At 43.7% G+C, this 14,761-nt stretch overlaps 1 protein-coding gene across 1 annotated transcript in view; it reads right to left on the minus strand.

Moving 5' to 3' along the window:
• Positions 1-3,508: 3,508 nt before the first annotated feature.
• Positions 3,509-14,761, minus strand: part of LOC124775626 (brachyurin-like) — a 66,878-nt gene continuing 55,625 nt past the window's right edge. Inside the window, exons 5-6 of the mRNA XM_047250455.1 lie at positions 7,993-8,129; positions 3,509-3,679 (exon numbers count right to left, since the gene is read on the minus strand). Of these exons, the coding sequence (XP_047106411.1) occupies positions 3,509-3,679; positions 7,993-8,129 (308 nt within the window). The remainder of the gene's footprint in view (positions 3,680-7,992; positions 8,130-14,761) is intronic.

Genomic DNA, 14,761 nt, shown 5'->3' on the forward strand with positions numbered 1-14,761 from the left:
TGATGAAATAAGAGGAAAGATATATGGAATGAAGTTTTGGGGTGGACTGCAGTACCAAATGTTACACTGAAAACAAACCCTGCCCTTTCCTCTTTTGTTATTCCACTATGTGTTTGTGTACCCTTAGGTATTTGTGTTCTTCCTGTCTTTATGTGTTTATCTGATGAGAGCTACGTTGTGGAATTTTTCTGATATGTTATTTACTTTGTAAAGATATTTAGACATTATTTATTCTGTTTTGTTGCTCATATGTGAAGGTGATGTTTCAAGAGTTATTCTGATCTTTATGTATGTACTTATGTCATAATTCCTGTAACACTGATGTATATGTAAGTTCAATTCTTTTGTAAAGCCCGTATTACCACAAATGTTATCCGTATGGTTATGTTCTTTAATGATATATTTTGTACCTTTGTTATTGTATTCTCATGTTATAATATTGTAATTGACACCAGTTCAGCAAATTAAGTAACTTGTAAGCATTCATTTCACTGCACACATTTCTATTGGTCATAGTATGTGCACAATATGTAAAAAAAAAAAGAGGACTGTTAGTGCTCCCATGTGTGTTGATAAATCAGCAAGGGACTGGTTAACAGCATTACTGGTTCTAAGGACAATTCCAAAAACTTTGTGAGTACACAAGTGGTGGTTTATGGACTTATTATATTCTCCACAAGACTCTTCGATGGTGATTGTGCACCTGCACAGTCGCAACAGTTAGCTTCTGGCCGTCTCTACAATGACTACAGTGGGTCTGCATCTTTGATGACTCACCAATACCATTATTTCTACAAGGACTGCACTGGGGCTGCACCTTTGATGACTCACCAATACCATACTCTCTACCAGAACTACAGTGGGTCTGCTCTTTGATGACCTACCTACCAATATTCCTCAAAACTTCGACCGACTCTGCTGTGGGTTTGCTCTGTTGTGGCCCATTACCTGTCTGCATGTCGAGAGTCAGCACTGTCTTTCCGTTTGAAGGACAACACTACTTCTTCAAAACTGCATGGAAATCCACTACTTCTGTGTGCATTTTCTTTTACTGCTCAGACTTTGAGAAAAAAAAACACTGCAATTTTACTGTGTTGAATGATCAGGTCTGTCTTTATGGACTGTGAGAAAATTTTAGCTTTTGACCAACATTGTATCAATAAGTGTGTGCATTTGATTTCTTTGTTATTGTAATTATGAAAACTTTTATCAAATCATTATTGGCCACTGCCCAAAACAATTTGTAAAATTTTTTGTGGGGAGCATGGGGGCTATGTAAGTAGGCTGTTTAGGTTTTTATATTGGTAATGCCACATAGCGCTCTGTATGAAAATCACTGGCTGTGCTGTCGGCTGTCTGTGGCTGGTTTGCATTGTTGTTGGCTATTGTAGTGTTGGGCAGGTGGATGTTAACAGCACGTAGCATTGTGCAGTTGGGGGTGAGCCGCCAGCAGTGCTGGATGTGGGGAGAGAAATGGCGGAGTTTTGAAATTTGTAAGACTGGATGTCATGTACTGCTATATATTTATAACTTTTGAGCACTATTAAGCTGGCAGTAGTGGCGCTCGCTGTATTGCAGTAGTTCGAGTAACAAAAATTTTTTGTGTGGTAAGTGATTTGTGAAAGGTATAGGTTAATGTTAGTCAGGGCCATTCTTTTGTAGGGATTTTTGAAAGTCAGATTGCGTTGCGCTCAAAATATTGTGTCAGTTTAAGCACAGTCATGTATAATTTTTCTAAGGGGACATTACAACATATACGAGGGTATTTCAGAAAGTAAAGATACACCATACGCCAGAGGAAAAGAATAGTTTTGGCGAGCAACTTGGCAACTCTGGTGTTAACCTTGAACCGTTAGCTTTCTCCTCGCGGTCGTTTGGCAGTTGAACGTTTTCTTCTGGTTGGAGTACGTGGTGATTAAAATGGCTGCACGGATTCAGAATCCCGCCAAATGCAAAGTGCGCTCCGTCATACGTTTTCTTCATGCAAAAGGTCAGCGACCAGCGGATATTCACAAAGAAATTGTTTCTGTTTATGGGAACATTATGAATCGACAAAATGTAGCGAAATGGTGTCGTCATTTCTCTGAAGGTAGGACCGATGTTCATGACGAACAAAGAACATGTCGGCCATCTGTGATACCTGATACCGTTCTTCGGAGAACGGAGGAAGCAATTCGTGCGAATAGACGTCTGACATTGAAAGAATTGCATCAGATCATACCATATGTGTCAATGACAACTCTTTATGACGTTGTGACTGTGAAGTTAGAGTACGGGAAATTGTGTGCGCGCTGGGTTCCAAACTTTTAACGGAAGAACACAGATAGAAAAGGATGGGCTTTGCACTCGACTTCCTCACATGCTATGCTGAAGCAGGTGACGAGTTCCTTGATCACATTGTGACAGGTGACGAGACATGGGTTTATCACCATACACCTGAATCCAAGCAACAATCAATGCAATGGCGCCCTTCGAGTTCACCAAAAGCCAAGAAATGCAAAACGTCGATTTCAGCGAAAAAAGTCATGGCTTCTGTTTTTTGGGACAGACAAGGCATTCTTCTGTTGGAAATTATGCCTCCTTGAACGACAATTAATGCCGCTGCATATTGCCAGACTCTGAAACGTCTTCGAGGGGCAATTCAAAACAAATGCAGGGAAATGCTGGCATGTGCAGTGCGCTTGCTTCATGATAACGCTCGGCCTCACACAGCGCTCATAACCAAAGCACTACTCAAACAATTCAAATGGGACGTATTGGACCATCTGCCATACAACCCGAATCTTACGCCCACCAACTTCCATGTCTTCCGTTACCTGAAGTCACATCCTGGTGGAAAATCATTCCACGACGATGAAGAGATCAAAGGTGAAGTTGAAATATGGTTCCGACAACAGGCGACAACCTTCTATGACTGTGGGATACAAAAGCTTGTGCACCTACTTAACAAATGTTTGGATAATGGGGGTGATTATGTCGAAAAAAAAACAAATAATACAGTTAATAAGATGTCACTGACGTTTTCTAAATAAATTTTTTTATTTAAGGACTGCGAGTCATTGAATCTTTACTTTTCGAAATGCTCTCGTACAACAGCAACAAACAAAACAGTTTCACAGTACGTACTTCATTTACGAAACTAGCAGGGAAGTATTACAATCGAGTTGCTTCTGCCTGCTTCCAAGATTGGCTGTGTGTGATTGGTAATGACGAATAGTGTAAGGACTCTTTTTTTTTGGCATAATTTGCAGCTTTGAAACAACATGGCTGCCTTCTTAAGTGCCGTTATCTATAGTTTTCGTATATAGAACTGAAATTAAGGAACTCATAAAGAAGTTTCCAGATGAACTGTGTGTGATATTGACACATTCATACTCTTGTTAATTAACGAGCAATAAATCAATAAATAAGACACTTCATATAATGAATTATTTATTTGGGGTTCTGTATTGTTCACAGTTTCTTCTCTCGAGGAATTTGGAAATAGCCGGTGATGAATGTGCTGCCTTCACGGAATGGTGATGCCGGCGGTACTTGAGATCCAGTCGAGGAAGTAGGTGACCCTGGTGAAGCCGGCCGGGTCTCCGCTCGCACAGCCCTTGCCCGAACCCCAGCTGACGATCCCGATCTGCGTGTAGCTTCCCTGTGAGCCGACCACCAGCGCGCCGCCGCTGTCGCCCTGAAACGTGACCACAGTATAATCTCTGGCTGGTGGGAGTCCCAATCAGATATTCCCCAACACAGTAAAGGGTCACTCACTCAAGATGTAGCCCTGAAGGTAAACACATACATTCTAAAACAGTAACTCCGTAAGTTCTTGAAATCCTTTTCCTCGAATGCAACTGCCATTGTGGCGGATATTCGCTATCTGTTCAAAAGCACCTGAGCGTGTCCGCCATGGCTTGAAACTGTGCTGGCACACTTTCAGTCAGGTGTCTGAACGTATGTGGAGGAATGCTAGCCCAAAACTAGAGAAGATTGTGCTGTAGGACGCTGCAGTTTGAAGTAATGGAAGTCGACCAATAAGGGTTCCATTGTGTTCAGGTCGGGACTCTGTGCAGCCTTATCCGTTTCAGGAATGCTACTGTCCACAATCTATTGCCTCACTGCAGCACCTTTATTATAAGGTGCATCGTCGTGCTGAGACATGCATCGTCTGCTAACTGTTCTTCTACACTATGAAGTACACGATGCTATAAAATATACTGACGAAAGAAATACTGCAACACGAAGGTGTCCTGCGACATACACGAAAACTGGTAGTCGTGTTTCTACATCTGAAAAACTACTCAAATTTCGATCTATTCGCATAAGAGCGCCGCTAGTAGCGTCACTGTGAGCATGCAATTCAGGTTTGCTTTAATTACACGCTGTAAAGGTCGTGAGACTTAGTTACCTTTCAGATTGAATGTGAGTTGATTGCAATCAGGGATGCCTTTAAGGCGATAAAGACGCCATATTGAACAGGGTCGTATAATAGGGCTGCGATAAGCTGAATGTTGCTTCTGCGATGCTGTAGAAAGACTTGGTAAGAATGTAACCACTGTGCATGATTACTGCCAGCGGTGATCACGAGAATGTACGGTCGCGAAAATACCGGACTTCGGACGGCCACGTGGCACTACCGGGAGGGAAGACCATCGTCCTCGGCGTATGGCTCTAGCCCACAGTACTGCACCTACTGCAGCAAACTGAGCAGCGGTTGGCACCACAGTGACACATTAATTACTTCAAGAACAGCCCCGAGCCAGACGCCTTGTAGCGTGCGTTCCACTGACCACAATCCGCTGCCATTTGCAACTTAATTGGTATCAAGCGAGAGCTCATTGGAGGGCAGACTGAGGTATGTTGTGTTTTCTGGTGAAAGCCAGTTCTGCCTTGGTGCCAGTGATGGCCGTGTGTTGGATAGGAGGCGGCGTGTTAAGTGCCTGAACAACCTGTCTGTGTGCTAGATACACTGGAACTACACTTGGAGTTATGGTCTGGGGTACGATTTCGTATGACACTCGTTATCCCAAGCTCCCTGACTGCAAATTTGTAGATTAGTTTGGTGATTTGGCCTGTTGTGCTGTCATTCAAGAACAGCGTTCCAGAGGGTGTTTCCCGACAAGATAACCCTCACGCACATTCCGCCGTTCAAACTCAACACGCTCTGCAGAGTGTCGACATGCTACCTTGGTCTACTCGATCAGTAGATCCGTTTCCAATAGTGCATATGTGGAACATCATCAGACGACAACTCCAGCGACATATACTAACAGCACTAACATCCTGGTATTGGACGAACAAGTGCAGCAGGCATGGAACTCCATCCCACAATCTGACGTGCAGCACCAGTACAACACAATGCATACAAGTTTCCATGCTTGCATTCAACATTATGGCAGTTACACCGGTTATTAATGCTCTAGCATTTCACATTTACAATGGCTTATCTCGTGCTTACATTAACCTGCAATCTTGCAGTACTAATCTCTTACATCTACTACCCAGACAAGTGTGCTAGAAAAATTTCATTACACTACATTATTTGTTGGTGTTGCGATTTTTTTCTTCTCAGCCTATGTTCATATCCTTCCTATCTAGTGTTTCCTTAAGCACAATACGGGCATCACACCCTAACAAGACTCCAATACCATAACGACACTTTCTCCGCACTCCACTGTCGGCGCAGACAGGTAACATTCTCCGCGCATTTCTCAAACTAAAATCTTCTTTCATCTGTTTGCTCCAGGGTACAAAGTGATTCAATCACTCGTTTCCACTCGTACACTGCACAGTGGCATCGCTGTTAGCACCTTCACAAGCGTTGGTTAGCAATAACTACAGAAATGTGTCGCTTCTGAGGAGCTGCTCGATAATTGTGTGCTCTGAGTTCGTGCAATTTTTTACATCCTCCGCAATGCTCGACCGTTCCTGTCCGTCAGTTCAGTAGATTTACCTGGTTTGGTTCAGTTGTGGCTCTACCGTCACGCTTAAACTTTACAATGACGTCAACGACACTCGACTTGGGCAACTGGAGAAGCGTTCAATATCTCCAATGGATCTTCTCAGGCAACATCCAATGACTATTCCATGATCGATGTAACAGAGGTATTCTGACTAACCCATTCGTCTGTCATTGTTTCTCTACTGGCAACACGATACTCTCCACATCCTTTTATACTCTCGCATCCACCTGACATTCAGCAGTCAGTCCCGCATTACGGAGGGGTGTCCGGATAATTGTCATCAGATGATGTGGAACTGTGCCGAGTCAAGGTTTCCATAGCAAATATCTCATTTCCCTTTTCGCACCGCTGTCATATCAAACCGCGTTCACACTGACAATCGTTTGTCTCCATGTACCTGAATGCCTTTGCTTGAGCTAGATACTCATTCCTTGTTGTGAAGTGTTATGGAAGTCTGTAAATACATTCTACAGGTTCTGACTGTGATGATGGTACAGATTACCAGTGAAGGGGATATGTAAGAATACTCGCTTCTTTGTGCAACAAAGTGATGCCAGCACAGAATCTTGGAGACCCCAAATTGTTATCATCGTCAGCAGACCATAATTGGTAATATGAAATTTGGCATTTACACTTACGCCTTTATCCTTAGTTGTTTCCGTACCGCAGTCCAATACCTGACATTGATACATTTCTCTTTCTTTACCACGGCTAACAGTATGCATCCTCATCAAAGAAATAGAACCTTCCCTATCGTTAACCTCTAGATGAGCTTATTATTATGGAAGATCTGCTGCAGTACGTTTAGCTTCACACACAGTGTTGCCCATAACGCAGGGTAAACTCCTACCGTGAGTAATATTAGCTCGGCATCGTGCGAACAAAAGTGTATCAGATTCGGAAATGTTGTTAATATCTTTGGACACCGTAGGTGCAGCATCAGCTTTTCATGAACGATGAATGTTGTGAAGTATTCCGAGGATCGTTAGTAATTCGGTATTGTGAATCATTCGGTGGAGAGGAACGGTCTTCATGATTTCAGACCATGAGTATAGTACAGATACGCAGTGCACTGTCTCCACTACTGTTCATCACTTTTATGGGCGATGGAATAATGAACAATCAGAAAAGTTTTATTGAAATTAATGCAATTGGATTTGTAGATGATATCATGATCTGAGGCAAATCAGAAGAAGGAGTTCAGAACAGATTCAACGTGTGGAAATCAGCTCATAGAATACCTTCATATCAGCGAGACCAAGGCAGAGGCGACGGCATTCAATATAGACGAGCATCACGCAATTGTGAGACTAGGACATCATCAGCTACAGGTTGTGGACGGTTTCCAGGACCTCTATAGCATAATGTCCAGGGATAATTCGATGGATAGAGGACTACGAACAAAGTTCAAAACGGTGCTGAGTTCTACCAACAATAAGAATTTCGCCATTGAAGCATGCGCCCTCACAGAGAGAGGCATCGAGGTTCCTGGCAGCGACAGCGTCGCAACCTTCGCCGCCCAGCCACCGGACGCACGAGTGCCACGCACCCTGAGCTTAGGCGCCACCGGCGCCAAAGATCACCTTAGTAAGAGACTGCCCGACCGTAGCTCTAGCCAGTTCCTGCTGAGTTGTAGTCCAGTTCTGGCATAGTTGTCACCCAGTTGTCGAATAGCTCGGGTTAGCAGCAGTCGAGGATAGTTACAGTGCAGTCGTAACTTTCTCTTTGAAAGTAGTGCATCAAACTGGCACCAAGACTTTCAGTACGTATGTTTCTATGTAGTGAATTATTAACGTTATAACTTGTCCCTGCTTTGCTAAAGACTTTTACATGGATTTCAACAAGGACACTTTGCTCCAAAGTTAAGTGTAATACAATATTACGCTGAGTGATGGTGTTCACTAGTTCTTTTGATTTCTGTCCCAGAATCCACGCACTGTCCCGACTGGGCATGGTACTCTTGGTGGTCAGACTACTCCGTCACTTCAGTTACCGTGTGGAATCAAAATCTGTAGCAGTGAAAATGACGGTAGGTACTTACGCCGCAGGTGCTCTGTCCGCTGGATCCGATGGCGCAGAGTGTGAAGTCGTAGATGGGACCGCCGAAGTATTGGCTGCACTGCGTGTTGGACATGACGTTCAGTGTCGTGTACTGCAGCGTGTCTGGGATGACACCGTCTGGAAACAAACAACACGGCCTCGTGTACCCCTCAATGCTTCCATGAGTTCAAATGGTTCAAATGGCTCTGAGCACTATGGGACTCAACTGCTGTGGTCATAAGTCCCCTAGAACTTAAAACTACTTAAACCTAACTAACCTAAGGACATCACACACATCCATGCCGGAGGCAGGATTCGAACCTGCGACCGTAGCGGTCGTGCGGTTCCAGACTGTAGCGCCTTTAACCGCTCGGCCACTCTGGCCGGCGCTTCCATGAGTGACAGGTTCACTAGATGTGCTCATGTTCAGTTTCCAAGAATGTTCTTTATCATGATACGTTACGGAATTACACAGATAATGTAATGCAACTAGTAGGCCGAACATTAAACATATTCTGTGTATTTTGTATTACATGTTTCTCTTCTCTCTTCGTTGTAAACTTTTATTAGGGTAACAAGTGCCACATAATATGTGCATTTACTGAGGCATGTACAGGGTGACAATTATTGAACTATATGAAAAAACCATGTCCCATTGACCTTCCCGTGGGTAGGGTGGCTTGCGTACTCAGTGATACAGATAGCTGTACCGTAGGTGCAACCACAACGGAAGGGTAATTGTTGAGAGGCCATGCAAACGTGTGGTTTCTGAAGAGGGGCAGCAATCTTTTCAGTAGTAGCAGAGGCAAGACTGGATGATTGACTCATCTGGCCTTTTAACACTAACCAAAACGGCCTTGCTGTGCTGGTACTGCGAACGGCTGAAAGCAAGGGGAAACTACAGCTTTATTGTGTGGTTCAATGATGATGGCGTCCTCTTGGATAAAATATTCCAGAGTTAAAATAGTCCCATATTCGGATCTCCGGGCGGGGACTACTCGGGAGGACGTTGTTATCAGGAGAAAGAAAACTGGGGTTCTACGGATCGGAGCGTGGAATGTCAGATCCCTTAATCGGGCAGGTAGGTTAGAAAATTAAAAAAGGGAAATGGATAGGTTAAAGTTAGATACAGTGGGAATTAGTGAAGTTCGGTGGCAGGAGGAACAAGACTTCCGGTCAGGTGGCTACAGAGTTATAAACAGAAAATCAAATAGGGGTAATGCAGGAGTAGGTTTAATAATGAAGGAAAATAGGAACGCGGGTAAGCTACTACAAACAGCACAGTGAACGCATTATTATGGCCAAGATTGATTTGAAGCTCACGCCTACAACAGTAGTACAAGTTTATACGCCAACTAGTTCCGCAAATGACGAAGAGATTGATGAAATGTATGATGAAATAAATGAATTTATTCAGATAGCGAAGGGAGACGAAAATTTAATAGTCATGGGTGACTGGAACTAGATAGTAGGAAAAGGAAGAGAAGGAAACGTAGTAGGTGAATATGGAATAGGATTAAGGAATGAAAGAGAAAGCTGCCTGGTAGAATTTTGCACAGAGCATAACTTAATCATAGCTAACACTTGGTTCAAGAACCATAAAAGGTTGTTTAAATGGAAGAATCCTGCAGATACTGGAAGGTCTCGGATTATAAAATGGTAAGACAGAGATTCAGGAACCAGATTTAAGTTGTAAGACATTTCCAGGGGCAGGTATGGACTCTGAGCACAATATACTGGTTATGAACTGTAGATTAAAACTGAAGAAACTGCAAATGGTGGGAATTTAAGGATATGTGACCTGGATAAACTGAAAGAACCAGAGGTTGCAGAGAGCTTCAGGGAGAGCATAAGGGAACGATTGACAGGAATGGGGGCTAGAAATACAGCAGAAGAAGAATGAAATAGTGAAGGTAGCAGAGGACCAAGTTGGTAAAAAGACGAGGGCTAATGGAAATTACTGGCTAACAGATAAGATATTGAATTTAACTGATGAAAGGAGAAAATATAAAAATGCAGTATATGAAGCAGGCAAAAAGGAATACAAACGTCTCAAAAATGAGATCGACGGGAAGTGCAAAATGGCTAAGCAGGGATGGCTAGAGGACAAATGTAAGGATGTAGAGGCGCATATAACTAGGGGTAAGATAGATACTCGCTACAGGAAAATTAAAGAGAACTTTGGAGAAAAGAGAACCACTTGCATGAATATGAAGAGCTCATGTGCAGGCCCAGATCTAAGCAAAGAAGGGAAAGCAGAAAGGTGGAAGGTGTATATAGAGGGCCTATACAAGGGCGATGTTCTTGAAGACAATAAATTTAAATGTCAGAAAACTTACTGACGGTTGACACGCGTTTGGTCTTATACTTGTGTCTATTGTTTTCAAAAGACATCCCACGAAAAAGAAAATTTGGCGCTCTCCACAAAAATATTTTGGTGAATTTCAACTGGACTACGTTGCAATATCTAAATGCGATCTTAGGGAAATAGGAAATGTAGAAGTGAGAAAATGTGGCAGTTTTAACCTATCACTTTCTGCTGCGCGGTGTAGCCGGGTGGTCTAGGGCTCCTTGCCAGTGTTTGCGCGCCTCCTCCCATTGGAGGTTCGAGTTCTCCCTCGGGCATGAGTGTGTGTGTTGTCCTTAGCGTAAGGTACTCGAAGTTAGATTAAGTAGTGTGTATGCCTAGGGACCGATGACCTTAGCAGTTTGGTCCCAAAGGAATTTACCACAAATTTCCAATTTATCACTTCCTGACCCGTGTAAGGATAGACTTCCATCATTAAATAAGAAAACACTGCCTGAGAATAAAGTTATAAGAGACGACGCTGAAAACCTCAGCATAGCTAATTTTCAAAAGCTGCTACAGCAAAGGAAAACAGGGATCTAGCTTGATACCTGAAAAAATACGTACCTCCAGAAAAGGAAATAACAGCGTTACAAAGGAGATGTAAACATGCTAGGTGGACTGAAGACTGTGAAAGGCAGTCTGCTGAATGAAAGTAGCTTGTAAAACATTGGAAATTGACAAAACAAGAGATAAGGTCTCAGAAAACGAAGAAGTGCTGAAGCAGATAGCAAAAATCCTCCGTAAAGCCAAAACTTCAAGAGGGCGATGGGAATCTGGCGGTGAAGAATTAAGAAAACTGAAAGACATTGGCTATGTAGTGATCTTGTGGATATTGCAGTTCTTATTTGGGTGCTGGAAGAAAAACTGGAGACGAATTCCGCGTTATTCAAGACACTGCTTTATAGTTTTTTACCCAAAAATGTTTCAGCACTTGTGCTATCTTCAGTGGATAATTGTTTATTTTCTTTCTGAAAAACTGTTGTTTCATATTAACCTCTCAGATGGATTATTTGAACTTCTGGTACAAATGTATTTGGATTTGTAAAAGGAACGATTGTTAAGTGTCAATCGTTTTTCATTAGTTTACATACAGCACAGAGTTGAGACATGCACACATCAAAATAAGTTTTGCATCACCCCGGTTCCTAGAACTCCTGAAGACAGACGTTAACTGTGGATATTGTATCACAGACAGTCCCTTTAACTGTTCAGAGACGTCTCTAAACCCGCCCAAAGATGTAAACAACCATGCATGAGCAGCACCTATTAGACGGAGGAGGTTCGACAGCCGATAAGTTCCAGTCATTCCACCAGGAAGGAGGTACACGGCTCGTGTTGTCTGTACTTCAACCACGCCTAGACGGTCAATACCGTGCGTGGTTCGATCGCGTCCGCATTGTTGCTTTGTGCTAGGAAGGGGTCTCAATAAGCGAAGTGTCCAGGCGTCTCGGAGCGAACCAAAGCGATGTTGTTCGGACATGGAGGAGATGCAGAGAGACAGGAACTGTTAATGACATGCCTCGCTCAGGTCACCCAAGGCCTACTACTGCAGTGGATGACCGCTACCTACGGATTATGGCTCGGAGAAACCCTGACAGGAACGCCACCAAGTTGAATAATGCTTTTTGTGCAGCCACAGGACGTAATGTTAGAGTCAAACTTTGCGCAATAGGATGCATGATGCACACCTTCACTCCCGACGTCCATCTTTGTAACCACGACACCATGCAGCGCGATACAGATGGGCTCAGCAACATGCCGAATGGACCGCTCAGGATAGGCATCACGTTCTCTTCATCGATGACTGTCGCAAATGCCTTCAGCCAGACAATCGTCGGAGACGCGTTTGGAGACAACGCGGTCAGGCTAAATGCCTTAGACACACTGTCTAGCGAGTGCATGCAAGGTGGAATTTCGCTGCTGTTTTGGGGTGGCATTAGTGGGGTCGACGTACGCCGCTGGTGGTCATGGAAAGTGCCGTAACGGTTTGTACGTTACGTGAATGCCATCCTCAGATAGTGCAACCACATCGGCAGCATATTGGCGAGGCATTCGTCTTTATGGACGACAATTGGCGCCCGCATCATGCACATCTTGTGAATAACGTCCTTCGCGATAACGACATCGCTCGAGTAGAGTGGCCAGCATGTTCTCCAGGTATGAAACCTATCGAACATGCCAGGTATAGATTAAAAATGGCTGTTTATGGACGACGTGACCCACCAACCGCTTTAAGGGATCTACGCCGAATCGCCGTTGAGGAATGGGACAATCTGGACCAACAGTGCCTTGAGGAACTTGTCGATAGTATGCCATAACGAATACTGGCGCGCATAATGCAAGTGGTGGTGCTACTGGGTATTGTAGGTACTGGTGTGTGCAGGAATCTGGACCACCACCTCTGGAAGTCGCGCTGCATGGTGGTACAACGTGCAGTGTGTGCTTTTCATGAGCAATAACAATGGCGGAAATGTTCTTTATGTTGAGCTCTGTTCCAATTTTCTGTACATGTTCCGGAACTCTCGGAACCGAGGTGGTGCAAAACTTTTTTTGATGTATGTATATCACAGAGCTGAGACTTTAGGAGTTGTTCTTTTACCGTATGCCTAAAGATTTTAGTTTTATAGTAAATTTGGAAATAACACAAATATGTACATGTGTTTACATACCGTGAGAGAGAGAGAGAGAGGTGGATTTGAGAGACTTATGGGTAGCTAGTAGAGTGAATGGTGTTGACTATGGGTAAAAGAATTTAATTTTACAGGGTGAGCGTATATATCTGATATAATTTGCCTAAAAGATGAATCACACTCTCGTAGGAAAGAACTTTAGAATGACAAACACTATTCAACCACAAATACGAATCACCATTGATACGCAAACAAATGAAAAGCTTAATGTCTTAAACCTCTCCATACACAAGAGAAACAATAAGGCTGAGGTCGAAATTTACATGATATCTATAAGCACCAGCGCAAGCCTTCAAGGCCAATCCAATCACTACATAACTTACACAGACTGAACAGTACATCTATGAACAAACGTGACTACACAGAAGAACTGAACGTGATAAAATGAACTGCACAGGAGAATCGGTACGATGCAAAGTCAGCAAACAAAAGAAACAAGAAAATACAAAAACGCCGAACACGTAACACTATAGACAGAAACACACACACACACACACACACACACACACACACACACACACACACACACACACACACAACAAGAGAGAGAGAGAGAGAGAGAGAGAGAGAGAGAGAGAGAGAGAGAGAGATGGTGTGGGGGAGGGAGTGAAGGAGATAGGCTTCATTATTGACATACTGTCAGCAGATAGTAAGTAACAAAAGGCACTTAATGTCTTACAGTAACTGAGTAGGCAATATGCTAAAGATATCGAAAAAAACATAATACAGAGGAGACTTGGAAGACGTAATACCGACGCTGATAAATATAGTCGGTCTGGTATGTATCGGTTAACATGCAATTACAATCAAACTGCACATGTGGGTCAAACGTGCAGGAAGTTTGGAACCAGAAATACAGAACATGATTGCATTTGCAATTGTAGTGATGTTTTGGCGACTTTTGGTTACTGATTACACCTTCTGTCCAACCGCCCACGAGCGCATTGACCATTTGGCATCCGTGCGCGGCTTGCGCTGCAGTCACTAAGCATGGAGCATGTACAACCACAAATCCAGGGTTTTATGCGATTGCCACCACGGTTACTGCAGAGGCCCAGAACAATAATAGATTTAGTGCCGTACAGGACTGTTTGCACTCCTGCATATGTTTTTAACCACATTTTTTATGACATTGCAACTGGGCAACACAACTCTACAGCTGTCCTTGCGGATTCGTCGAAACAGGACACCGTTGGTTGCCCTGTAGATCGAGTCCTCTAGGTCCGGCAGCCTCGGGACTTAACTGCCTTCGACGTGGAATTTCATACGTTCTTGCGGGCACTGGAGCAGATAAGATGCTGCTTCAAGTGCAAAATTCCTTGTCTATTCAGTTTCTCTGAGCGACCGTCATTCTATATAATGCTTGTACACAGAAGTGAAAGTGGGACAGAATATACAAAACACCTCCATTAAGTACAATGGCTGTGGCGGGAGGTCTTTTTTCTTGGTACCAAGGCACATGAATATTGCGGGGAACGAAAGCGCAGATGTAGCAGCGAAGGAGGCATGTCGTGATCCTCAGTTATTTCACTGTGCCGTCCCCTTGCACACTGTCGCCTCGCTGTTGAGGTACAGAGCAATGCCGCGATGGGAGTAACTGGATGTGACAGGTAACATGCTTCATCTAGTAAAGCGCACTACGCGGCGGTGTTTCAGCCACGAAGATGGGGTGAGCTTCTCCTTTCTCGTCTTCGAGTAAGCCACAGTCCTCTCGCGCCTGGCTTCTTGCT

The sequence above is a fragment of the Schistocerca piceifrons genome, chromosome 2, assembly GCF_021461385.2.
Source record: "Schistocerca piceifrons isolate TAMUIC-IGC-003096 chromosome 2, iqSchPice1.1, whole genome shotgun sequence".
Taxonomy (NCBI): Eukaryota; Metazoa; Arthropoda; class Insecta; order Orthoptera; family Acrididae; genus Schistocerca; species Schistocerca piceifrons.